This window comes from Chrysemys picta, chromosome 4 (genome assembly GCF_011386835.1).
Source record: "Chrysemys picta bellii isolate R12L10 chromosome 4, ASM1138683v2, whole genome shotgun sequence".
Lineage (NCBI taxonomy): Eukaryota > Metazoa > Chordata > Testudines > Emydidae > Chrysemys > Chrysemys picta.
In genome coordinates, this window is record NC_088794.1 from 68179577 (window position 1) to 68206571 (window position 26995).

The 26995-nt window shown below is 37.0% G+C and overlaps 1 protein-coding gene across 9 annotated transcripts in view; it reads right to left on the reverse strand.

Annotated features, from left to right (window-relative positions):
• ANO3 (anoctamin 3) overlaps positions 1–26995 on the reverse strand; it is a 390311-nt gene that overhangs the window by 53342 nt on the left and 309974 nt on the right. For 7 of the 9 annotated variants that reach the window (XM_065592543.1, XM_042855401.2, XM_024103546.3 and 4 more), the window contains exons 7-12: positions 25015–25059; positions 15475–15606; positions 13193–13299; positions 11062–11117; positions 7659–7780; positions 5719–5853 (exon numbers count right to left, since the gene is read on the reverse strand). In XM_065592543.1, coding sequence (XP_065448615.1) covers positions 5719–5853; positions 7659–7780; positions 11062–11117; positions 13193–13299; positions 15475–15606; positions 25015–25059 — 597 coding nt within the window. The remainder of the gene's footprint in view (positions 1–5718; positions 5854–7658; positions 7781–11061; positions 11118–13192; positions 13300–15474; positions 15607–25014; positions 25060–26995) is intronic. The other 2 variants (XM_065592540.1, XM_042855403.2) reach the window with 1 other exon arrangement.

A 26995-nucleotide genomic window follows, 5' to 3' on the forward strand; every position in this document is an offset into this window, starting at 1 on the left:
GCAATGCCAGTCTCTAAATTATTAAATCTTATAAGAAAATTAGGAGTTGTCAAAGAAATTGTTCTAAAAAAATCTCTGAGCAGGAGCAAGCACAGTAGCGGATTCAGAGATGTGCATCAATGCATGCCTTTGTGTCTAGGAATAGAATCTGGACCTGTATCACAAGTCTTAATATGTAAGGGAATTTTCTTTCAAGCAGTTAACTGCAAAGAATGAGATCTCTACAGTATAATACAATAGATGATGACAATATGAACTATAAAAAACATAAGACAGATTGTGCTGCTGTAACTGAGAATTTAGACATTAAAGTATATACAACATGCAGTTGTAATCTATGCACGATGGTGCTGAAATCGTCTTATAAATTCTGTTTTAAAACCCCAGTTTGTTTCCAACAGCTAAACTCAAAGAAAGTTACAGCAATACTAGCCCAGATGCTTATGAACAATTCTCGGTAAAGCTATTAATTTTTTAGCAAATTTAGCAATCATGACAGATGTCAGGATGACTGCCCTTGCCGCTAAAATCCTCTGAGCAAGAACAGTATAGATAGAAGTGAAAGCATCCCCCTACTTCTTTGCCCAGTGTACGTCAACCCTGACCTGAAGGGCCAACCCCTTTATTGGTGAACAGGTGCTTAAATCTCCATGGCCCGTTCCATCTTGGCCTTTCTGAGTTGAGACTGTCGATAAGAGGAGCAATCATGGGCATGTTTCATGTGATGTGTAGAAATCTCTCAAATGCTAACTACTCTAAAAACAACAAACTTATTTCTACATAAGCCCCTGAACAAAGGGGAGGGGAAAATCTACACCTGTCTTTGATTCTGTGTGGCTTAAATATATGGTTGGTTCTGCACATAATTCATCTGAAGAAAAGAATGCAAAATATGGAAAGAATTAGAGCTGTCAAGCGATTAATCGCACTGTTAAACAATAATAGAATACAATTTATTTAAATATTTTTGGATGTTTTCTACATTTTCAAATATATTGATTTCAATTATAACACAGAATACAAAGTGGACAGTGCTCACTTAATATTTATTTTGATTACAAATATTTGCACTGTAAAAAACAAAAGAAATAGCATTTTTAAATTAACCTAATACAAATACTGTAGTGCAATCCCTTTATCATGAAAGTTGAACATACAAATGTAGAATTATATACCAAAAAAACTGCCTTCAAAAAATAAAACAATGTAAAACTTAGAGCCTACAAGTCCACTCAGTCCTATTTCTTGTTCAGCCAATTGCTCAGCCAAACAAGTTTGTTTACATTTGCAGGCGATAATGCTGCCCGCTTCATGCACTAAAGATTCATATGTCCCTTCATACTTCAACCACCATTCCAGAGGACATGTGTCCATGCCGATGACGGATTCTGCTTGATAACAATCCAAAGCAGTGTGGACCAATGCATATTCATTTTCATCATCTGAATCAGATGCCACCAGCAAAAGGTTGATTTTCCTTTTTTGGTGGTTCATGTTCTATAGTTTCCAGATCAAAGTGTTGCTCTTTTAAGACTTCTGAAAGCATGCTCCACACCTCATCCCTCTCAGATTTTGAAAGGCACTTCAGATATTTAAACCTTGGGACGAGCGCTGTAGCTATCTTTAGAAATCTCACATTGATACCTTCTTTGCATTTTGTCAAACCTGCAGTGAAAGTGTTCTTAAAATGAACATGTGCTGAGTCATCACCCGAGACTCCTATAACATGAAATATATGGCAGAATGTGGGTAAAACAGAGCAGGAGACATACAATTCTCCCCCAATGAGTTAAGTCTTAAAAAAAATAATGTGTTAATTAAATTTAATGAGCATCATCAGCATGGAAGCATGTCCTCTGGAATGGTGGCCAAAGCATGAAGGGACATATAAATGTTTAGTATATCTGACACAAATACCTTGCAATGCCGGCTACAGAAGTCCCATGCGAATGCCTAGTCTCACTTTCTGGTAACATTGTAAATAAGAAGAGGGCAGCATTATCTGCTGTAAACGTAAACAGATTTGTTTGTCTTAGCAATTGGCTGAACAAGAACTTAACAGGCCTCTAAAGTTTTGCATTGTTTGTTTTTGAGTGCAGTTATGTAACAAAAAAAAAATCTACATTTGTAAGTTGCACTTTTACCAGAAAGAGATTACACTACAGTACTTGCATGAGGTGAATTGAAAAATACTGTTTTTTTTATCATTTTTACAATGCAAATATTTGTAATAAAAATAATATAAAGTGAGCACTGTACACTTTGTATTCTGTGCTGTAATTGAAATCAATATATTTGAAATTGTAGAAAACATCCAAAATATTTAATACATTTCAATTGGTATTCTACTGTTTAACAGCGTGATTAAAAAGCCCAAGAAAGAATTTTAAGAGCTAGGAGGGCCTTCAGTATGTTGCACACATTAAATCTGTCTCACAACCTGGTCAAGAAATGGCAACTTTATCATTAAATATATATCACAATAGAAACAAACAACACAAAAAATATGGGTCGAAATACTGAAGCTTTGTTTGTGCATGTTTGAGCCCAAAGTATATATCTCAAACTGTGTGTCAAAGGTAATTTGATACAGATTCACTGGGTTTTTCTGATATAGCTATATCCATCTCCCAACAAAATCAAGGAACCAGCTGTCACCACTGGAAATCACAGGCTGAGGTTACCATGCATAGCAGCCCTAATACCAATGCGGAGCCCTGGCAACAAAGAATGGGACTTTTGATGGAATGCTCTGCCTTGTCCATCAGCTGTCATAGGGAAATGAAAAGTCCTCTGGCTTACCAAGCTACTCTGCTGACAGCAGTGAGAAAAACATGTTTTAAAACATGGACCATATATTAATGTTTGTTGGAGATATTTATACTGTATAAAAGGTTAGTTTTTCAATTACCATCTAATTGCATCAGTTCTACAATGCAAGTAAATCAGGGATCGGCAGTCTTTCAGACGTGGTGTGCCGAGTCTTCATTTATTCACTCTAATTTAAGGTTTTAAGTGCCAGTAATACATTTTAACATTTTTAGAAGGTCTCTTTCTATACGTCTATAATATATAACTAAATTATTGTTGTATATAAAGTAAATAAGGTTTTTAAAATGTTTAAGAAGCTTCTTTTAAAATTAAATTAAAATGCAGAGCCCCCCAGACCAGTGGCCAGGACCCAGGCAGTGTGAGTGTCACTGAAAATCAGCTCATGTGCCGCCTTCGGCACACGTGCCATAGGTTGCCTATCCCTGAAGTAAATGGTACAATGGAGATAAAATGAAAAAGCCAAATGATCAAATTTGCTCCTAAACCACTAGAGGGAGGATTTGTATTTCCCAAGAAGCAGACTTTTACATAACCCTAACAGTTGAATTGACACTACTGAGCAAAGTGCAATTTTTGCAAAACCTAATTTGATCACTGAGCAGGGTTTAAAAAAAAATAAATTATCTGCTCTATGTTCATCAAAGTTAACAAGTTGTGTCACTGATGTCCATAAACAGTTTGTTTTACGAGCAAAATCCAAAGTGATATTTACAGTTTGCACATTCCTGATAAGGGGCATTACTAGAATAAAAAGTCAACCTGGCATCAGTTGGTATTGTACTGAATAATCAAATTTTTGAATAGGTTTTGGGGTAATATGCCAATTTGTCAGATTGACATAATGCCCTGGCACAAAATTAAAATGCTAAATGTTCATTGTTTTCATCCTGATAAAAAAAAAAAAACAGTCTTGGAGAAAACAGTTCAGCCAGTATCCTGTGATGTACCTTGTGTTTGTGTAATGTAACATCTACAGAGTGCAAAACCAAATAATAAATTACTACCACCACCTAGCATTTATATAGCACTTATCCTCTTCAAAGTGATTTACAAACATTGACTAAATAATCCTAGAACCACAGAATATAAAAATGGAAAAGACCTATGAGGTCATTTACTCCATCTTCTTGCTAATGGAGGATTCCTTGCTGTCTTCACAATCTAATTTACTAGTATTTTGTTTAATCTTTGCTACCCTACACCAGAATAGGCAGGGACATATTGTAATGAATGGACTAGTTTGTGTGTGTATCACTGTCTTCTACTGTATAGAATTAGAACTGCTTAACTAAGTGTCATAGACTATCAACAGCTAAAATACTTCAGCTCAAATGCTAGGACATGTGCTTTTGGAGCAAGATGATCTGAGTTCTATGCCTGCTGTCACTGCCATGCTGTGCAGCATAAAACTCATGTTCCTAGATGACCTAATTTGCTTCTGCTGAGCATTCTGACACCTCTATGTAGATAGTTTTCACACTTCCTCTTGTAGAGGGCCAGTTTCCTCTTTTGTCTGAATAGGTCTTTCATAAAGCAAGGGAAAGTAAGCATTTACAAATAGGGAAATCTGATTGTAAAAATAGAAAAATAGCAAGATGTCACAGGGAGCAGATGTATCTGAAACTACTTTTAACTCGGTTTTAAATTGACTCAATTTCATGTTGTGGGTTTGCCTTTCAAACTTACAACACGGAAAAAACAGTTAAACACCTCAGCACAATCAAATACATAATATTAATAAAAATACATGGTGTTTGGCTGACATCATAACATCGAATGTTATCTGAAACAGTCAAATCTGAACATTTTGGTTCATAACAGGAAGCCTGACAAAGCTTTAATTAAGCACTGCAGGGGAGACAATATAAAACTTTGTAAAATACAGTATAAAGACAATTTAAAGAAAGGTAAAATGCTCCTTGTTCAAAGGCTAAAATGCATTAATTTTCTACAAAATTTTCCTCCATTAAGGTAACAGTCTGAGCATGCAAAGTAGTAGTAACCGCAGACTAAGCTTTATGTTCTATTCCCATGGGTTGTCGTTCTGCATTGAGGAGCTAATCACTCCTAATGGAAAGCTTTGGAAAGAAAAGTCTCTCTTTAGAAATAGTTCTCCTTACAACATATCAGACATTTGCTTTAGCACAAATTCTCTTCACTTATTTCTTAAGTTGATATCATGATCTCCTCCTGGGACAGACCCACATCAGGGGAAATTCACTTTGTGACTTCGGTGGGTTTCATGCTGCACAGCACTTGATTGTGATCTCCCTTACACCAGTATTAAATGAGTGTAACTCCATTGGCTACAATGGAGTTGGCTCTTAATTTACACCAATGTAGCTGAGAGAAGAATTAGGTTCAGAGTTTCAATGACATCATCCCTTTTGGTGGGAAAGGTTTGCAGGGAAGGGTAGAGGTTGAAGTTCTGGAACTGTACTGATGCACCCAGATCTATATGCAATCCCATACTCCAGTCCACAGATCACGAGAGAGAATTTTCATGAGTTCACCTCACTATACTGAGAACCATTAATGGGTGGTCATTTGCAATTACTTATCTTCAGCACAGTATTTGCTGTATTTCCTTGTACACAGAGTTGGAAATGCTACAAACGCAGCCATAAATTTAGCTACTGTGAATGGTAAATGTCCAGTTTTTGATATAAATGGTTACACAGAGGGGATGTAGCTGATAACATAATTGAGTCCTCAGTTTTATTATTATGAAATGCTATAAGTCTAGCAAATGTTTAAAGTTTGATTGAAGAGATGCAACATTTGGTTTAGGTTGTGCCTGGCTGCTACTTGCATTTTCAACAATGGAACTGGCAAGAATAACTGTCTATTGTGGTTTTAAAAATGGAATTTTATTGTGCATCATACCTTACTTGGCTAGAATCCATGGTAAACAATCCATAAAGGAAAACAAACAGCCCGACAAGTGCAGCAGGAATGAGCATTCCAGTGTACCATCCCAACCAAGCAAAATAAAGACCAATTTTTTCACCAAAATAGCGCCTGTGTGAAGCAAAAACAAACAGTTTGAAGTAAATGATCAGGCCCATCTTGATAGCATTACAGGAATCCTAAAAGGAAATAATCATTATTAGGTTTATTTTCATGTATTATCTTTTTAGTAGCACTTGTGTGAAATACAATTTTATTTCACTCTGACATAATACTTTAGTGGCACTAATTGCAGACTAAATAATACACACATCCCATAAGGAAATAGCTGGAGTGCACTACAATTTTACACTGTTGCAATGATTTAGAGTAGTCAGTAACTTCAGCTCTGTTAAAAGTAGGAATTATAAAACAGCACATTTGTTAGTATTAAATTCAGAAGAGTTGGACACAGTGTTATGCAAATACTTTTGTGTAACAAAATTACAGAACCCAGCCTGTAGAACTACCATGCAGCTGATATCTCCAGCCTGTAACCAACTTGCACTCCACTTCCCATGACCCGCTGTAGACAAAGACATGGGAAGTTCTGCCTCAAAGGTTTGACAGACAGCAGCTGCATGACTCCTGATTGGCTCCCTGCCCTATATAAACCCAAGGTGTGTTCCAGAAAGCACCCCAGCAACAGTGTGGATCTCCTGTAGCTGCCATTACTATTCCTGCTCCTTGCTCTTGAATTCTCAGCTTGATTTGGACTTTGATTCCTGACTCAGAGGCTGATACCTGACTCAGACTGTTACCCATGGTATGAGCCCAGATCTGGACCTGCCTACAAACTCTTCTGGTATTCCCAACCCCAGATTTGCCCCTGCTTTGACTCTTGACCTTGACTGCCCGTGTTGGGATCCTGACAAGGAAGGTGACAAAGAGCCCGTTCTCCATAGGTGTAGTCCACTATAAAAAAAACAACAACATATGCTGGATTGTCACAGAAATCTATTGCTAGAGCAAAGTGGTACTACATGGTGAACATAAGTTCAAGATTCAGCCTTGATTCTTCAAAAATGGGCCAAAAGTTTCCAGAAGAGCTGAGATGGCCGTGACCGTGGCTAGAAAACAAGGCACTGAACCTACAATTTGGTCAGGACAGAAGGACCCCTATACCCATGCACAGCCCCCTTATCTTCCATGGGACTCTGTGGGGACATAAGGGCCACCCACATGCATCAGATTGCAGGACGAGGACCTAAAATTGACTAGAAATTGACAGTAAGCAGAAATGAAATTGACTTGTCTGTATTCACTGTCCAAGATAAGCAAAATGAAAAAGCAAACACCAGCATTAATTACAGGGAAAAACTGATTTTTAAAATTCTTTTAGTTTTAATAAGCCCTGGTGTTAATAGTAAGATAGGTAAAAGAAATGATACATAAATTCCAACACTGATTGTATCAAAACTAGATTTTTGTTTTAAACTTCGTCAACATTTCTCTCATAAGCCCTCGTCCATGCAAATTGATCCACGTGGTAGCAGCCATTTGACGCTACATTGATTTCAAAAGGTCTCTGGCTCGAGTGAGGGTCTGTCTGTGCCAGTCAGATTGCAGAATTGAGCCTTAGGCCTTCTCTCTGCAAGTTGTTCCATGAGGGTGAATCTCTCCACCTTCATGGACCCCATTGAAATCAGTAAGACTACACAAGGATCCACCAACACTGAACAACTAGCAGGACCGAGGCCATGCATTGTAATACCAAGTAGCTAAACTCTATCAAGAAAGCAAAAAGACACATTTTTGCTCAAAAAGTTTTGTTCATTTTAAATATAAAATCCCTGTAATTTTCAGCAGAATGGGTAGGTTACTGCTGCCTAGCTTTTCACATAATTGAAACAAGTTGTGTTACATTGTATGAGTACCTGATTAAATCCAGAGGCTGGTATTTGTACCACATCCCCCACCGTGCCCAGCGCTCATATAATAGGTGTCTGTGATTTTGAGCTCCATGTGTTTTGATGGGATGTCTGCTCTTGTGGCTTCCCTGAATCACAGAAAGAAATAAAAAGATATTTCTGTGTCACTAGGAAAGAAAGAGGCATTAAAAAGATGGCATTTGGATTCAAATATAAATAAGGACATTACTTTTCTGATGACACAGATTTGTTGGTTCATTTATTACTAATAGTTACAAAAATGCAATCCTGAGTTTATTGTTAAGCCTGATATAGTAGAGGTGGTTACAAACTTCTCTGCAATGATGAATTTCCTCCGGGAGATTTAAAGACCAGTGCCAAAGTACTCTTTCCTGACTAACTAGACCCCCACCACTTTTCAGTGGGGATGCACAGGTTCTGGTCTAGTATTTGTATGTCCTGGATATATGGTCATTTGTATATGCATTTATATTCTTCAAATGCTTTTAAATATGGGCATATTTTGCTCTCCTGTGTAATTCCATTGATTTCCAATATGGGGCTCAATTCTTTTCATCTGGGTAACTCCAATGATTTTAATGGAGTTACTTCTGATTTACAGAGAATCGGTAATAACTTTTGTACAAAGATTATTGTAATAGTGTGAAGGGTGTGAATATAGGGGTTCATTCTGTCACACAGGTCCCTTGTCTATCTTTGATATTCCTTGTCATAGATAATGGAAACAACATGAGAAGACCAGAGCTGGTACTATTTTCTCCCCAAAAATCACTCCCTGAGGCATTAAAAACAAAACTGACCAGAGAGGAATACAAACACTGAGTTATTCATTTTTACCCAAACACTTTTATTGGCTTAGTCTGGATTCCATTACAGCTTAATGCACAGCGTTACACTCTAAAATAAAAAGTTATGATGAAGAATTTTCGGGCCCTTCCTAAGTGAAGTCACCAATCTTCCGTGGTTCTACATTCATTTTACTCTGACCATAAGGCAGCACGCCAGTTTAAGGCCATGTTTTCATTTAGTAAGACATACAATTCTACTGGCCATTCTCTTGCATTTAATGGCATTATGAAGTATGGACTGATTTAGTACACTAGTTTGAAGAGAACGTACAGTCTATTAAATGTTCCGAAGCACCCCGAGTTGCATTCATTTTAAAATTTCAAAACCCAACCATTTTTACAGTTATTTTCTTGAAAATATTCTTCCATTATTTAAAAAGCATCTTTTATTCTCTCTTCTCGAACCCAGCACAGCTTAAGGGCATGACATGACTTACAGTATAGGCAAGCTGCACCCAATTTTCAACACCACAAAATGTTCATGCCGAGAACCACTAGTGTTCCTGCCTAGGGTATGAACTGTAAAATGTATCTGATAACTTCTCAGTTGGTATTATTTATGAGCCTGCCACTCGCGGAGGGCCAGCAGTGGAAGAGATGCATTGTGATGGGGAAAAGATGAGAACTCAATGTATAAGACTGGCGACCACCTTCCATCCCGCTGTAAAATTTCTTTTGTCCTATTCAGCCAAGTGCTTCCTTTCTGGAGAGAGCTACCCTCCACCCTCGAGTGAACTAGCAATGATCCAGCAACTGGCTAGGGGGGTTACAGTTCACCATCTCAGAAAGGAGTCCAGTATTGCATGAAATCCACTTCACTGGTTGACTGCTCAAGCCAACCAAATCATGGTATCAGTGGCAGGAGGGGAGGCATAGTTGGCTGCCTTGGCAGGATGCCCAGGATTGATTTTATGACTCTTCAGCCAGTTCAGAGAAGTCCCTTCAAGGTTAGCAGTCAGTCACACATGTTGAACCTTGTAGAGTTAAAGATTCCTCTCTCTCTCTCTCTATGTTTAAAGATTTTTCAAGCTTGTTTGAGTTTGTGAATCTTCACTTCCCCCTTCCCAACTCTGTGCTTAAAGTAAGAGTCAATTAAAAAAATAGAGAGACAAAAACAGTAAAGGGTCACATTCTACTCAGTCATGCCCAGGCAATTCCAAAGTCAGTATGGAATCATGGGTGTAACTCAGTACAAAAATTGGCCTAATGTGGTTTTCTAGCTAAAGAGGAGCCTCTTATCCACCTATACCCCTAAGCAGCCATAAATGGGTGCCATAAATAAAGCAGAACTGTGCTAATATTTTTATTAGAATTTATCTTTCTCTTCTCCTTTTTTCAGTGTTTTGCCACAGCAAAATATGAACACAATAACACTCACGTTGGAGTTGAACTTTTAACTTACTGTATATAATGGGGTGGAAATTCAAAATAAAAAGTAGCTTATCCTGAGTCTTTCATGCAGGTCTTTGTGCTGATCCTTTTATTGCAATTGCAATAAAATAATCGCTCACTAATGTGATTTGTTGAAATAATAATTTGCAATATAACTAGAGACAGTCATTTACACTATAAAAAGAAGCATATATGTGAGACCATGTGAGAGAGTGTGGTTGTAGAAGTGAGATAAAGCTTTCACAGTTATGAGGATTTTTTTCTTCCACTGGAACGGTTAGTATTTCCCTAAAGTCTATAACATCTAGCTGAAGCATTAATAATGAAAATGTGAATGGTATGTCCAGAGTACTGCTCTTTTATCCTCCCCTGCATTAAAGTTTTAATATAAAGAGCAGTTCTTTATCCAACAACCTGGGAAGTTTAAGTCACTTTGAAACACAATATGGTGTATCACATCCTCAGCTAAAGCAATCTCATGTCTCAGAGTCATAACTGTCAATGTTACAAACTGTCTGATCCATGACATGAAACTCAGTGTAAAGTTCTGCCCTTAATTAGAAAGAACACTAAAAACTTATGATTTGTTTCCTTCTTTCAACCATTTAGGGCCTGACCCAATGCCCTCTGAAATCAATGGGAGTCTTTTCATTGATTTAAATGGGCATTATATCAGATCCTTAATTTATTGATGGGACTATTTTCAAGGTAAAGTTCTATACAACTATACAGATATTGTTTGCACTGCAAATTTTAGTATCAATTTTCCTGTATTTGATCTACTGGAAAGCAAATTAGAAAAACAGAACATTTTGTATAAAACATGCAACAATAATTTGAGCTAATTGGAACAATTTATGTTCTCTTTAACAATCTCAGAGGCAATGTTCATTTAAAAAATGTACTTAATACAGGACCATTCTAAATCAGTGGGAGAGCATCCCAGAAAGTTATTACTGGGCATTGGACTAGATAACGATCCAAGCTAGGCCCATATCAATGTTGGGAGTGTTATAAATAAAAAGCCCCATCAGAATGCAAAGTAAAATAAAAACATCATAAAGCAAATGTATAGATAAAATAGGATCTCAATGTTAAAATATTTTTTACTTTAAATATAACACTTAAGGCAAAACTAAACAAGCTACCTCATGTGGTGGAAATGCAGCTTCATATGTTCCATTATTGAGTAATCTATTAATACCTAAGCAGAAGAAAAAAAGTGAGTTTCAATACCAGTTTTTATACACGCTGTTTCAAGAGCTATTGCATTTCAGCCTATGAATTGAGGAAATGTGATAATGCTAAATAATTGGGTTACTGTTTTTTAAAAAAAAGGCAATAATCAGTCCTGTGCACAAGTAGAATAACTATTCATTGTCATTAAGCGTGAAGTTGTGGCTCCCCTTGCTCCCTCAAGATACATGGCTCTTTCTAACTTCAGAGACCTTACTGTGGCTACTCTCTATACTCTTTTCTTCTATAGTTCTTTAAGACAGCTCTTCAATGAATGAAGCCCTCTCTAGGGGATATCCAAGGAACTGCCCTACCATTAAAAAACGGGAAGTTCAGACAACTACTCAGGAACCCTGATGGGAGTACCCAAAATCAATAGTCTCCCAGACAACCCCAAAGAAATCTGGACTTTCAACAGGTCAGAGTGCTGTGCTCTCAAAGACATACCCTGAATCTGCTACCATTGATCTTAATGGGAATTTTGCCATTGGTTTCAATGGAAATAGGTTTGGGTCCCAATTGTCCTCTATTCTTCATGTTTTTTTAGGTGTGCTGCTGCTTTGCTTCCAAGAAAACCTCTCCAGGCAAATGAAAGCAGCAGAAAACCCACAGCCCACCCCATTCACATCAAAGCCATTTAATAGCTAACCTTCAAAGGCATCTGTTTCTATTTTTCCTAAAATTTCAAATAAAAAAAAGGGAATTAAATGCATCCCTCCCATGAAATACAACCCTGTCACTGGGACAGATACTCTGGTCTGGTATAGCTGCTTTGTGCTGCACTACAGGCATAATTTAGGCTTAAAACTGGTTTCACTGGATTAGGAAGGATGATCTCTCATAAGATGGTCCTCCAAGTGGCATAGAGCCAGCACAGAATAAGTACCCCTCCCTTCCCTGCTGCTGGCATATCAGGGAAAAAGGTATGTGGTCAGGATGCATTGTGTTACACGCATTCGAAGCAGCATTTTCAGCCTCCTCTAGCTGTTGGATCCTAGTGCATATTAACTCAGAGACTTCACTAACAGCTAAGCAAGGACAAGTACACAGAGCAGCAGCAGGATCAAGTAATGCAAAGGACACCTTTAAACCACATTTGCCCACCCTCCCCAGCAATTTTGCAGTTTGGCTGTAGATTTGAGGTTCTGGCCCACTACGCTAATGCAATGCTAAGGTTACACATACACAAAATGTTAGGAAATACAGAAGCTAAGATTCTCAAAGTGACATGAATTCATCCCTATTTCACCTAGAATATATGGCGCCTTCCATTACCAGTTAGGCTATTAAATGTATACACAGTTCATACAAGATGGATGAGTTAACGTTATCATAACTTTAGCACTCTAATATTTGGGGTTTAAATATCATATTCTTGCATTTGTATTAATAGGTTTAGCTTTTCTTCAGTAGGTGTTTGCAGGAAATTGAACAAATGCTTTAGGAAAATCTACAATATTTGGTATAAATTACACTTGTTTTCCCACAAGAAGAGTGAATTATAACCAGGATCATTGCTGTGAACACTAGTACCCTCTGAAATATGAAGCATAAACATAAATATTAAATTCTTAAAATGCAAACAAAGTAACATATCATAGTGTACTTATACCTTTTGACAGGAACTGTTCTAACAGCTAATCAGAAGTGAAGCTGAACCATAAGAAACTTTCATCTTCCATGAGGAATACTACTGTATTAATAGCTAACACTACTGGTTTGAATTTAACCCATAAGACAACACTGCACGTCAACAGACAAATGCTTTCACTGGATAAACAACAATGTCTATTTATCCATCAAATTTATAAAATATTTTATGAACCCACTGATCAGAAAATATTATTGATTATCACTGAACAACAATTAGCAGCTTGCAATGCTCAATCAGCTCTATTGCTGACTGACTAAGTCATTCTTTGAATACTGGCAATATTTATCTAGTTTATTTAATGAACACTTTTTCTTCTTTCTATAGACTAAAGATATTAGTTCTCATCATAAGACCCAATTTATATTTTTTCTAAGTATCAGAATTCTTACCCATTTTTGATTTGCCATCTTCATACTTCGTTCTCTGTAGCATGTGGTGCACTATTCTACTTCTTGTGGAGTTGCTGAAGAAGCTGTCTTTGTTGTTTATTGTAAAGCTGTTAAAATGATTGATGCCTTTTTATATTTAAAGTAATCCACAGCTTTCAAAGCACAGCTATCCAACAGTTTCTTTTTACCATACTGTACATATATAATAGTAATTCACAGTTGTTACACAAGATACAGTGATTTACATCTTCAAAGAGTCCTTTCAACACCCTGGAGAAATAGCATGTATCATTCCCATTTTACTGATGGGAGAATGGTCACCGAGGTTAAGACCAAAATTCTCATTAAGTGGCCAGTGATTTGAGATGCCTCAGTTTTTGGGTGTCCAACTAGAACAGGGGTCTCAAACATGTGGCCTCCAGAGTTATTTCCTGCAGCCCGCCATAGGTGCCGACTCCACCGGCAGCCAAGCTCCCCTCAGTCCCTGTCGTCCTCCCTCCCCGCCGAGTGCACCGCGTTCCCACTCCTCTGCTTACCTCCCAGCACTTCTTGCCACCAAACAGCTGTTTGGCAGCGTTTAGGACTTTCCAGGAGGGAGGGGGGAGGACTGGGGATGCGGCGCACTCGGTGGAGGAGGCGGAGAAGAGGCAGGGCCAGGGTGGGGATTTGGGGAAGGGGTTGGAATAGGGGCAGGGAGGGGCGAAGTTGGGGCCGAGCCTTTGGTGAAGGGGTTGGAATGGGGGGCGGGGAAGGGGTGAGAAGAGGTGGAGCAGGGGCGGGGCCTCATGGATGGGGTGGAGTGGGGGTGGGGGGTGGGGCTTTTGTATCTTTGTATGAAAAGGTTTCAGTGTTGCGGCCCTAGGGCCAATGTACTAGTCCTCATGTAGCCCTCGTGGTGATTTGAGTTTGAGATTCCTGAACTAGAAACACCTCTGGCCTGATTTTCAGAAGTACTGAGTTTTCTCAAATCCAGCTGAAGTCAATGGGAATTACAGATGTTCAGCACAATCCAGGGTCATCAAATTGCTGGAAAGGCAGCTAACCCAAGGGATGTTGGTGGGGATGGACTTTGACCTCTTGAGGTTCCTTCCACTCCTACATTGACTCTGTGATAACTGCAACTCTAATGCAACTCACCATCTGGGCTGAGATGTCTCAAGTTGGGCACTAATAATAGATGACAGTTTTGAACATAAGAATGGACATATTGAGTCAGACCAAAGGTCCATCTAGCCCAGTATCCTATCTTCTGACAGTGTCCAATGCCAGGTGCCCCAAAGGGAATGAACAGAACAGGTAATCAAGTGATCCATCCCCTGTTGCCCATTCCCAGCTTCTGGCAAACAGAAGCTAGGGACACCATCCCTGTCCATCCTGGCTAATAGCCATTGATGGACCTATCCTCCATGAACTTATCTAGTTCTTTTTTGAACCCTGTTATAGTCTTGGCCTTCCCAACTTCCTCTGGCAAGGAGTTCCACAGTTTGACTGTGTGTTGTGTGAAAAAATACTTGAAATTTTTGGCCTAAGTGATTGGTCTAATGCCATACAGTGAATTACTGCCTGGGATTAGAATTTAGCTGCTCCCAGTATCATGTGCTTCCACTAGAATTCACATGAATTTATGGCTCCATTCAAGAGAAGTCAAGCTTTAATTCTACTTTATTAAAATTTTAAGATTAAATAAAAACTAAAAGAGGCATAATACATTAAAATCATGCATTACAAACAAGGAACATTATTCCATAGTACAGCAAAAGCAGAGATGATATGTTAGCCTGAACAGATATGTTTACACTTTTTAGGTTGTGTATAGAAGATTAAGGGTTTTCTATACATATCTGAGGCAGGAGCATTTGTTGTGTACACAGCTGGCTAAAATCCAAAGTCACTGTTTTCAGCTTGTTCCCAGGGTTTTCCTTCTGTTTCAGCTGAGGGAATACTCTCAGATTTAGCCCAGCTGTTTCTTGAATATGCAAAAACAAACCGGGAGTATTTGTGTTTAATAATGTAGGAGGAGACAGAATAGCATGCTCCCTATTGGAGCGAAATTTTGCCCCTACACTATACTGCTGAACAGCCATCAATGGAAGCTACTGGTGAGTATCAGAGGACGGAATATGGCCCTAAGAGAAAACCAACAGGAAACAGCAAACCTGACACCATGTGTTTGTCAGTGACCATCTGTTAATGATTGCCTTTCTGTCACCTGGAAAGAAGAAATGAGAAAATGAAATGTGCACATGGATCTCTGCTGTTGCATTCTCAGCACCAACACTTACTGGTGGATTCGCGCTCGGCTAAAGGGTGCTGTGTAACAATCTGTCTCTTCCAGGTCAGGGAGGGCCTCCTTGTCAAGCTTCATTGGATTTCTGGGCAACCAACTTTTCAGCTCTCTGATATTCCTCTGCAAACTGGAACAATGACAAGTTAGACTTATGCTCCCAGCAGCACGTCACTTTTGTTGCCATCATAGCTATGTATGCTGGATGAGAATGAACTATAAGCTTGAAATGAAAGCAAGAGAGTGCTTATTTTTTCTAAATTACTAAAACAAAATAAAAAAAAGGCAATGCTTACGTTATTTGTGGCCCAATCTTTTGGACCTCACTCAAACACCATTCCCACTGCCATCAATGGGAGTTTTGTCAAGCAAGCATGGCAGGAGGAAGGTAATAGCATACTGCTTTAGAGAATGACTCTCTGCGTTGCAATTTCTTCCCAAGGTAGCTCGTTTGGAGCAATTACAATGTCCACCCTTACTCAAGTATATGCTTAAAGTGCTTACTCTAAGATATAAACACAAACCCTTTAGATACCTCATACGCAAATTTCCCTCTTTTAAAGTGAGAATTAAAAATATAGTCCTTAATTGTATATTTATGAACCTGGTCTTTGGCACATTTAATTAAATCTCCATATGATTTGTAGAGCTCTGTCAAAATCTACATATTGTTATATCCCTTCAGAGTATAAGCACAAGTCAAGTAAAACAAGAATACTTTAGAGCAAAAGATGAAAAATTGTCATACAATCAGCATTTAGACAAAAACTGATGATAATTTTCTGCAATTTTCTAAAGAGTCAGGTTATCACACAATTATAGGATTTAGTTCTATGTCTGTGCTTAGTCTTTATATAGGCAAAACTCCCTGACTCCCCCCATGAGAGATGTGCTTACCTAAGGATGTCAGAACTCAGTTTATAGAAATTAGAGATGGAAGAGATCTATTAGGTAATCTAGTTAATTCCCCAACAATGACAATTCTTCCCTTCAACTTTGCCTGATTCTGTATTTCTTGCATCTCCAAACTCTCCTCCCATTGAAGTGAATGGGAATTTTGTGTGTTCAAGGAATACTGGATTGGGTCTCATATTATGATATATTATATCTTTGGAGGCATGGCTGAGTGTCAAGACACCCTAATTACAGCTATATTTTTCAACTGGGTTAAGGCCTGGTTTCCACAAGCTGCATCTGCATTTTGTACCCACAAAATGAATCCAGGGCACAAATCTGGGTACTTACTCTTATAAATATCTAATTTACATCTGCAATTAAACTGCTAATTGGGTATGGTAGTCAGAGATACAACTACTTGGAATGAGCCCACTTTTTTGTTATGGGAGCAAAAATGTAGGCATGAATTTTGCACCTGCAATTTGAACTTAGAAAGGGAGACTACCCTTCAGAAAAATTACTCTCACAATCAGCAAAGAAACACAGTACAAAAGAAAAGCCAATAACTACTGCTACCAAAAAAAAAAAAATAGTGTGCACATTTATTATTTAGAACCGTAAAATGTAGAGCCAGACTCTCATATAATCCTAATCAGGCCATTTGCATCTAGCAGTTAAAGTTATGGGGAAATATTTTGCATCTGCCATGAAAATATCCCATGAATTAAGCTGAAAGAAAAAAGTGGAATATAAGTGCGATTGCTGAAAAAGCTTATTTTAAATTGGCAGCAGGCTGCATAGTACGAGCACTCAGGCTTTTCCATTAATTTTTCATTTTCAGGGAGAATCTAACATTAAAAAAAAGCTTCAGGGTGACACTTAGAAGCATAAAGTTCCCCAGTCCAATTGAATATTTGCTTATTTATTTTTTCCAAAAAAGCGGTCTAGTTTTAAATTGCAAAAACCAAAAAACAACCACCCCTCTACCCACTGCTGCTGTTGAAAGACCCAATCTTGCAAATGTACTCTTGAGTCTAATAGAGCTGAGTCACAGGAATAAAGCTGCTCACATGTGTAAGCATTTGCAGGATGAGGCTATACGATTTTATTTTTCAGATTAGTCTGTCTCCTACTAGGGTTTTACATACTGCAAACACATTTTTGCTGCCAGTTAGTGCAAAGCACAGATTAAATTTAGTATTTATGGATTGGGTTTGGGAATAGCAGGCCTGACTTTCCTCTCACCTGGTGTAATTATATGGGCATCAATTTAGTTACTGCTAAATTACACTAGTGTGAGAAGAGAATGAGCCCCACTGCATCTAGAGCCCAATCCAACTTTCACAGAAGTCAGCATTAGTCTTTCCGTTTTTTCAACGGGAGTCACATCAGGACCTTACAGTACTTTAATGTACACTCTGACACCAGATTCTTGAAATTTCTACATTCCCTTGGAATTTGTTAGTCTATTGTATTTGAGGGACATGATTCCATCAGTTACTAGACTTTGTGGGCCAAGAAATATAATTGAGTTCATAAAGGACAAACACAGAAAACACAGTTCTCAGACAGGATTGTCACTTCGCTTTTTCTGCCAAACATATGGTCCAGCTCTGCCACTTTTACTCATTCTGGTTAGTACTTAACTCCATAAGTTGTTTCACCCGTGGGATGAGACTGACTGCTTGTAGAATGAAGTACTACTCAGCCCAAGTAAGGGTTGGAGTTTCTTCATTTTTCTGTCTTATGGCCAGATTTATTCTTTTTAAAGCTAAGAATCAAACTTTTCTTTTTATAAAAAGCTGTTCAGTTTGTGATAATAAATCAGATTTTTGCATTGGTTTCTAATTTTTATTCTTAATTTAGGCCCTTTCCCAGAGTTTTCATTCAATTTCTTACTCTGTTTCAGACAAATAAGTTTGTTATGGATTCTCAAACTTCAGTAAAGACATGAAGGTGATAAAAGAGTAGTCTGACTAATCTGTCAATGTACATTTAACTCCAAATCACAGGACTGGATTCTCGCACTGTTGCACAAATGGAGCAGTACCTTAGTTCCTGAGTAATCCAACTGAATTCAATGGGACTACTCACTAAATTGTGACTCAACATGAGTAAAGGTGGCAGAATTTAGCTTGTAATGAATAACTCTTGTAAAATCAGGATTTTGTGATGGAAGGAGAGATCAGACAGGTCACAATGGAGGAAAATTCCATGGGCCAAATTCTGAGCACAGCTACATTCCAACTGAAAATACCTAGTGTTGCAACACTAACAGTTGTAAAAGTAATTGTCTTATAATGACTATAAAATGTTACTCTGCAATACCATTGCATTTTATCTGACATAACAAGAAAAGTTAAATCCTTCATTTATGAATAGATTTCACTTAGTCATGACAATGATCCCTTCCCTAAGTTAGTATGATTCCTATCGGAAATCTTCAACTTAATTGCACTTTTATGGTCTTTTGCAGAATTGTGTGTTCATAAACCTTTCAGACTAAATCTCAGGAGTTATCCTAACTTTTCCATTTATCCTCAGATTCCTTAAAAAAACCCCAATGAATAATTCTGGTTTGGGAAAAAACCCTTAACTATATATGTTATTGCAACTGTTGATATTATTTAGGTATCAATGCTGTGCCAAAATCGCGCAGTTCTTGGTCAGTATATATACTCCCATGACTGAAAGATTTGGCTTAGAATTATCAGCCCTTTTAGTTCTCTTTACATTGTTACAACTATCGTACTCAATAGTGGCATGAAATTTCAGCATTAGGCAATTGTCACTGGCCAGATTAAAGGTTCCTGACATCAGCATCATCTTCTATGTTCATAGATTTCACACAGGTAGTTTTCCTGTTTGTTCACAGTAAATTTCTTCAATATACTGATAGATCAAGTTATATAAAGTCTCCAAGCAAAATTGTCCAACTTTGGTGCCTAACATTAGGCACCTAAATAAGCAGCTTGAATATCAGAGGAGCTAAACTCTCATTGCTCTCCTTGACATTAATGGGCTAATTAGCCTTGTAGTCACTAGGAGATAAATTCTAATATACTTCTATATCCATTACACCTAAGTAACATGCCTAACTTTAGGCATCTAGATTTAATAAGCATAACTGTATATTAAAAAAAAAAAGACTTTTTTCCTGGAAGACTAGACTGTGACTGGACTGTCCACATCTATATGGTGTGAATCCAGTCTCAGCGGGTAATGTCTTTATAACCTAATAGCTGTGCAATTGAGTGAGGGCCAATGTTCACATCAGTAGAAACATACTAGCACTACAATTAGCATACTTGTCAATGGAAGGTTAAAGGATGCATTTCCAGACTGAACTATTTTACATCTAGAGGAAGTTCTCTACATCAGGGCTAAGGCACATTAGTAGGCAAACTGTATTCCTGCTGAACTGTGTTGTGAACAAAGACTATTCCAATTTCCAGGATTACATCTGCAAATACACCAGTCAGACACCTTACATTAACGTTAAATTCACTTACAAAATAGAAAGAAAAAGCTTTTTCTTAATGGTGAATCAGCTGAGTTGTCTGCATTCTCAGAGTATAACATTGTATGTACTGAGACATCCCATGCTACCTGCTACTAGCCAATTACCATATGTGAGGACAGGAGATATCAGATTCTATTTAACTCACACTGCCTTTTCTGCAATTTTACATTAATTCTTTTTTGTATAATTTGTGATCACTTAATGGTGTCTTATAAACTTGCTGGGCAACCAAGTGTCATTGTCTAACCTGAGTTTCGTAGATATGTGGGTTGCATGAAGGCTCTTATGGGTTGACCTTAAAAAGTCTTGCTCATGTGGAGAGTGATTACTCTCCCAATTAGTTTCTTTTAAGTCAAGTCAGGCTAAGGGTTTGCAGTATCCAGCTGTTAGGATTAAAATTTATGAAAAGGGCAACAGCAGCAGTTATTTTGTTCAAAACTGGCTCTACAGTGTATTTATCAACATTAGACCTGCAAAGGATGATATAGAGATTCAAAGTAAGTAGGCTCTGAAAGAAAATCCAGGTCTCCATTTATATGTTAATTTTTATGGGGCTTGTGGAGAAACTCTCATAACAAAAAATAAACAGATAAATATATAGTTTATTCTGTAGTTAGATATTGCAATAAATAAACCAAACAAATCACAAAGCTATACATGCCTATATCATAACCAGGAAAAGCTATTATGACCAATAAATGGTTCAGTACTCCAAAATTCAGATGTTGTTGAACATAAAAAAACTGCATGTTACCATACGCATACACAATGGAATAAATCAAGGCTATAACTTAAGTAAACGAAGCACCAGAATACCCAGCTACTGCAATTCACATGTAAGCTAGGTCATTTTCAATTCTGCAAACTTCTGATGAAGGAAGATTGGAATGTATCCTTCAATTTCTAATACTTAGAAGTAAAAACTAGAGCTGAGAAAATAATTGATTTTGTTCAGGGGGCAAATCAGATTAATTTGATTTCAAAGATTCATTTGAAACTTTTCCCATGTTTGATTTCATTTTCAGGTGTTTTAACCCTACCCTTTTAATACCTCTACTTAAATTTCAAAACGAAATATCATTTTGAAACAAAAAAAGTCAAATCATTTCATTTTCAAGATGTTGAAACATACATTTCCAATGATTTTCTTCAGCCAGAACAATTCACCAAATTGGACTTGAATTCACAATTAGTTTCTATAGACCCTAGACTGATTTTTTTTTTCAGAAAATGAACTATTCATCTGCAAAATTTTGCCCAGCTCTAGTAAAAAATTCAATTAGAGATGGCAACTATGTTGTTATAATTCATAATTGCCCAGATTTTGTGGTTAAACCAGAATTAAAATATTATGTAAACATTTTGCTGTGTATAGTAGAATTTATTTTGGTGTTTTCTTCAATATGAGTCTTAAAAGAAAAAAGAAAAAAAATTAGTCTGTCTGAAAAATCAGAGCCAAAAGACAAACAAAAATCTTTTAGGTCATCTAGTCTGAAGTCTGGGAGAATTCAGATAATTTCTGATATGTGCTTTCTTTATCTGCAATGTATTTACTTGCAGACTTTTAAAGTATGAATTATTTAGCCTTATAGAGTACGATCTTGCTGTTCCTGTAGAATGTGGAGATATGAGTGGCAGTACAAGGACATCATGATCAGGTACATATTCACTTAATCGAGTGATTTAATAAATGAGCTGGTAAAAACACAGATATTTGATCCCATAGACAATAGGGCTCTGATCCTGTAAGCATTCCATTGACTTCAATGGAAGTCCCATTCATGGAGAACATGATGTCCTTGTACTCCATGACCCCGTAACAGCTCTTAATTTATTACATTCTTTATTTACAAATATACATATTCCTAAGTAAGGATGGTTATCTATCTGTACAATATGGACTAGATCCTCAGCTGGTGTAAACGGGCATAGTTCTATTAAATGCAATAGGATTATGTCAGTTTACACCAGCTTAAGATCTGGTGTCATAACCACAATCCAACTCCCACTGAAGTCAATGGAAAGACTCCAATTAACTTCTATGAAAACTGCATCAGGCCCTAAAGCCACATACTACAGAGAGATGTAGAAAAATATTGGGGTTCACTAACTAGCAAATGCATTTTTTAAAGCTAGAATTAATGACAGTTTCTGCAAGGAGAGAGCCTTATTTCACCATAAAAAACAAACAAACAAACAAACAAAAAAAACCCCACACTCCTGTTTCCATTGCTCTACTCCAAGAGTTGCCATTTTGCTGCAGGAAATATCAGTATTTCATCCTGCATAAAGACTGTGAAGTAAAATTACCCATTTTGCGTATCTTTAATATGCCAATTTTGAAGTAAATTTAGGGTGACAAAAATGAAGTGTGCGCATGCACAGAACTTTCCTAAACAACAGGTCCAATTCTGCAGTGATTATTTATGAGCAAGTCCCACAGGACTGAATAGGTGTGGAACATCTACAGAATTACTCCTAATACATGAATATTATCATGAATTTTTAAAATATGACACCAGGGGTATTAAAAATCAAATCCTGCCTGTGCAGATACATCTGAGATTAGAATTTGTCCCCAATACGCAAAACAGTCTAATAAACTATAATCTTTTATTTAAAAATGAAGTAGGAGTGATGAGAAATATTCATTTTAATGTAGTTCTTTATTCTAGTTCTTGTTTATTCTACCTGTTAATTTCAAAATTTTAATAGAACAGTCATTCCTATGACCTATGTTTATGTTCATAGGTCACAGTTTGTCACTCTACAGATTTATTATGGTAATATGGACAGTGATGCACACATATTGGAAAAAATTATAACAATGTGATTTATTTTTCAAATTTTGTGTTGTGTGCATTTTTAGGATTAGTTTTCTATTTAGATTTGAACTTTTCAACAGTAAGAGTTCACATGCAATTCTTTTAAAAAGGTGTTTGCTCTTTTAAAATGCTGGAATAAAAAAAACAGCAAAATATTTAACTTCCCTCGCTTGTTTTTTTTAATTTCTCACAAAACAAACTTCATATAAAAATGAAACATGTAAGTGTATTTGTCTCTGATGTTAAAGTTCTCATGGACTTCAAGGTCAGACGGGACCATCATGATAATCTAGTAGGACTTCCTGCACATCGCAGGCCACAGAACCTTACCCACCCACTCCTGTAATTTACCCATAACTGCTGGGTGACTTAAAGTCCTCAAATCTTGATTTAAAGACTTCAAGTTACAGAGAATGCATGATTTACTCTAGTTCAAACCAGCAAGTGACTGTCTTGCTTTACGCTGTGAAATAGGCAAACAAACAAAAAACAGGATCTCTGCCAATTTGACCTGGGAGAAAATTCCTTCCTGAATGCAAATATGGCAATATTGTTTGTTACTCTACTCTTAGAAACTAGGTTGATTTCAATTGCATATTCTAGATACCTGTTTTACTAAATGGGATCATAAATCCACCTAATATCCAAGTTTTTATTACACCCAGAAATCCCCAAAAGTATCGAACTAAGTTTGTTTTATGGCATAGCCCTGTTACATTTGCCTTAATATTACAAAAATGTAAGTGGTTTGCTTTGAATTGTACACTAAAATGAAGCAAGCACATGCATGACGGGGAGAGGAGAAAAGCAGTTGTAAATTTATGTTATAAATTATTTCCGTCTAATATTATTATTGAAACTGGATTTATAAACCAAATTTTGCAATTCAGTGATATTTTGTGATTTTTTTTTGGTTAACTGGTGGTCTTGCACAGCCAATAACATAGTAACTGAATACTGCACAGGAAATAGTGAACTCTGGCAGGATTTGCACTCTTGGAGGCTCTATAGTGTAATAATTAATTGTCAAGCAAATGTAGATATTTGGTTCATAAATATGCTTAGCAGAATTCCTGTATTTTTTTTTATAATTTCGATGGATATCAATGTCTATTTTTAAGCATTTATTTTAGAATTTTATCAATTTAAATTTTCACATTTGTGCAAAGTTATTGGTTTTAAGCTTTTAAAATTTATCTATTTAAATTTTCACAGTTGCAGGAAATTATGGGGAATTAGAAAATGTTTTTAATGATAGTAAATGTTGAGATTCAAAAAGTTAGAGCTTTATAACTGTTACAATGTAAATTGTCAACATCACATATCAAAACATACCAAATAAAACCTTAAATCAAATTTCAATAATTTCATAAGCTGCATTTTTCTTACTTTGTCTCTCTACAAATTTTGATTATACTCGATGGAAATATTTCTGTTGGTGTGTGTGTGTGTGTGTGTGTGTGTGTATGGGTGAAACTGATATTTATCGACATTTACTGATGCAAATCTAATCCTTCCAAGCTTACTCATAAGCATTAGGACACACATTTTTGGTATGGAAATTAGTCTAGAAATCTGATAAGCTTGTTCCAATTGGTACTTAAATTTTGGAACAGAACAATAGGTTTTACCAGCTCTTGAGGCTACTGTTTCTACAAGTGAGTGCTTCTCTGTGGAAAATTAACAACCCATAATGTGAGAATGGAGCATATGTTAGAAATATAGTAGAACCTTGCTAACTCACACAGTGAGTCAAAGATCCTTTACTGAATATTACTGTCAGCCATCAAATATATGAAACAAAAGCTCAAGGATACTGCATCACAAAGTGTACTTTTAAATTTAGGCCTTTACTCATAGGCATAAAGTGAACCTTGTGTATATTTGCGGGCTCAGGTTCCTAGTTCAACAACTGGAATTTGGTTTTGATTAATACAAAGACATAATGTGCTAGTAAAAAGTATATTTTGTAAAGCGGGCTGAAATTTATGAAATTTTAGTAACCGGAGGCCTCACTGCAATGCTGTCTTTGATATTAAATTTCTGCTGATAGACTAAATGAGACCATTGTTTTGGTATGAGAAGTATTTCAGTTACAGAGTGAGAATTGGCAAAGCTGTACTGTACTGCATCATGTAACAGCTGGCTATTTTAAGGCATTATTTGTGTTAATGCATTTTTGAGTTTCCATGAATCAAATTTCATGGTTTTAGTTGCTTTGGATAAATTTACAACTGCTAATGTTTAGCAGGTGACTATATGCAAGATTAGAAGCTATGCATCACCCACCAACCTGCCCATGGTTTTGCTCCTCCAGTCAGTGTAATAACACTTTTTCCTGAAAGAATAGCAGAAGTCATCGGAGAACAATCAAGTAAAAGACAGTTGAAAAGGAATCCCACATTATATAAGAACACATACCATGCACATTTACATGCTAAAGAGTGAAAAACATCTTTAAATTGAAATACAGTAATTTGTTAAGGATATTCTGATCTGTGTGTCTGTTCGAATTTGAAATGGTTCATATCATGACTCTTGAAAAATTAATCTAAATTTTGATACGACTGATCTATATAGGCTGGGCCATGTCCGACTACTGATTCATTCACTGAATTCTCAATAAAGATAATACAAGTTTTGTCCAAAAAACTATTAAGATATGGCCCTTCTTAATTTTATTAATTCTACAGGACTCATTTTCAAAATTAGCACTTGCTTTAGTTCTGCATTAAAGGCTATATACACTCTCTTAAATCTGTACATGTGATGCTCATCGACATCCATTACCATTTTGCATGCAAATCAAGAACAGTATATGGACCCAAGATTCATTAAGCAGTAACTGGAACAAATTGTTTTTATATTTCAGTTCTCTTCTCTCTTCTTTTCACTGGGTACAGTAACTTCTGAGGGAAAAAGTCATGTAATTTCCTATGAAATCTTCACAGAGAACAGTTATTCTTGAAACATAATACACATACAGATTTGAGGCAAAATATTCTTTTCACTTCCCACTACTGCTCTACATGCCCCCTCCCTCTATATCAAGCAACCTTTACAAAAGAACATAAGAATGGCTCTACTGGGTCAGATCAAAGGTCCAGCTAGCGCAGTATCCTGCCTTCTGACAGTGGCCAGTGCGAGGTGCCCCAGAGGGAATGAATAGAACAGGTAATTATCAAGTGATCCATTCCCTGTCGCTCATTCCCAGCTTCTGGCAAACAGAGACTAGGGACACCATTCCTGCCCATCCTGGCTATTAGCCATTGATGGACCTATCCTCCATGAATTTATCTAGTTCTTTTTTGAAACCTGTTATGGTCTTGGCCTTCACAACATCCTCTGGCAAGGAGTTCCACAGGTTGACTGTGCATTGTGTGAAGAAATACTTCCTTTTATTTGTTTTAAACCTACTGCCTATTAATTTCATTTGGTGACCCCCTGGTTCTTGTGTCATGAGAAGTAGTAAACAACATTCTTATCTACTTTATCTACACCAGTCATGATTTTATAGACCTCAATCATATCTCCCCTTAGCCGTCTCTTTTCCAAGCTGAAAAGTCCCAGTCTTATTAATTTCTCCTCAAATGGAAGCCGTTCCATATCCCTAATAATTTTTGTTGCCCTTTTCTGACCCTTTTCCAATGCCAATATATCTTTTTTGAGATGGCGCGACCACATCTGCACACAGTATTCAAGATGTGGGCGTACCATAGATTTATATAGAGGCAACATGATATTTTCTGTCCTATTATCTATCCTTTTCTTAATTATCCCCAGCATTCTGTTCACTTTTTTGACTGCCGCTGCATATCGAGTGGATGTTTTCAGAGAACTATCCATAATGACTCCAAGGTCTCTTTCTTGAGTGGTAACAGCTAATTTACATCATTTTATATGTATAGTTGAGATTATACTTTCAATGTGCATTACTTTGCATTTATCAACATTAAATTTCATCTGCCATTTTGTTGCCCAGTCTCCCAGCTTTGAGAGATCCTTTTGTAGCTCTTCGCAGTCTGCCTGGTCTTAACTATCTTTAGTAATTTTGTATCATCTGTTGCCACCTGACTGTTTACCCCTTTTCCAGATCATTTATGAATATGTTGAATAGGACTGGTCCCAGAACAGACCCCTGAGGGATACCACTATTTACCTCTTTCCATTTAATTTACCTCTCTCAATTCAAACCTTTCAATTTTGCAAGTGACTTAGGCCCTGATCCTGCAATCTCATGTAGGTGAGTGTACACTTATGTCAGCGCAGAGACC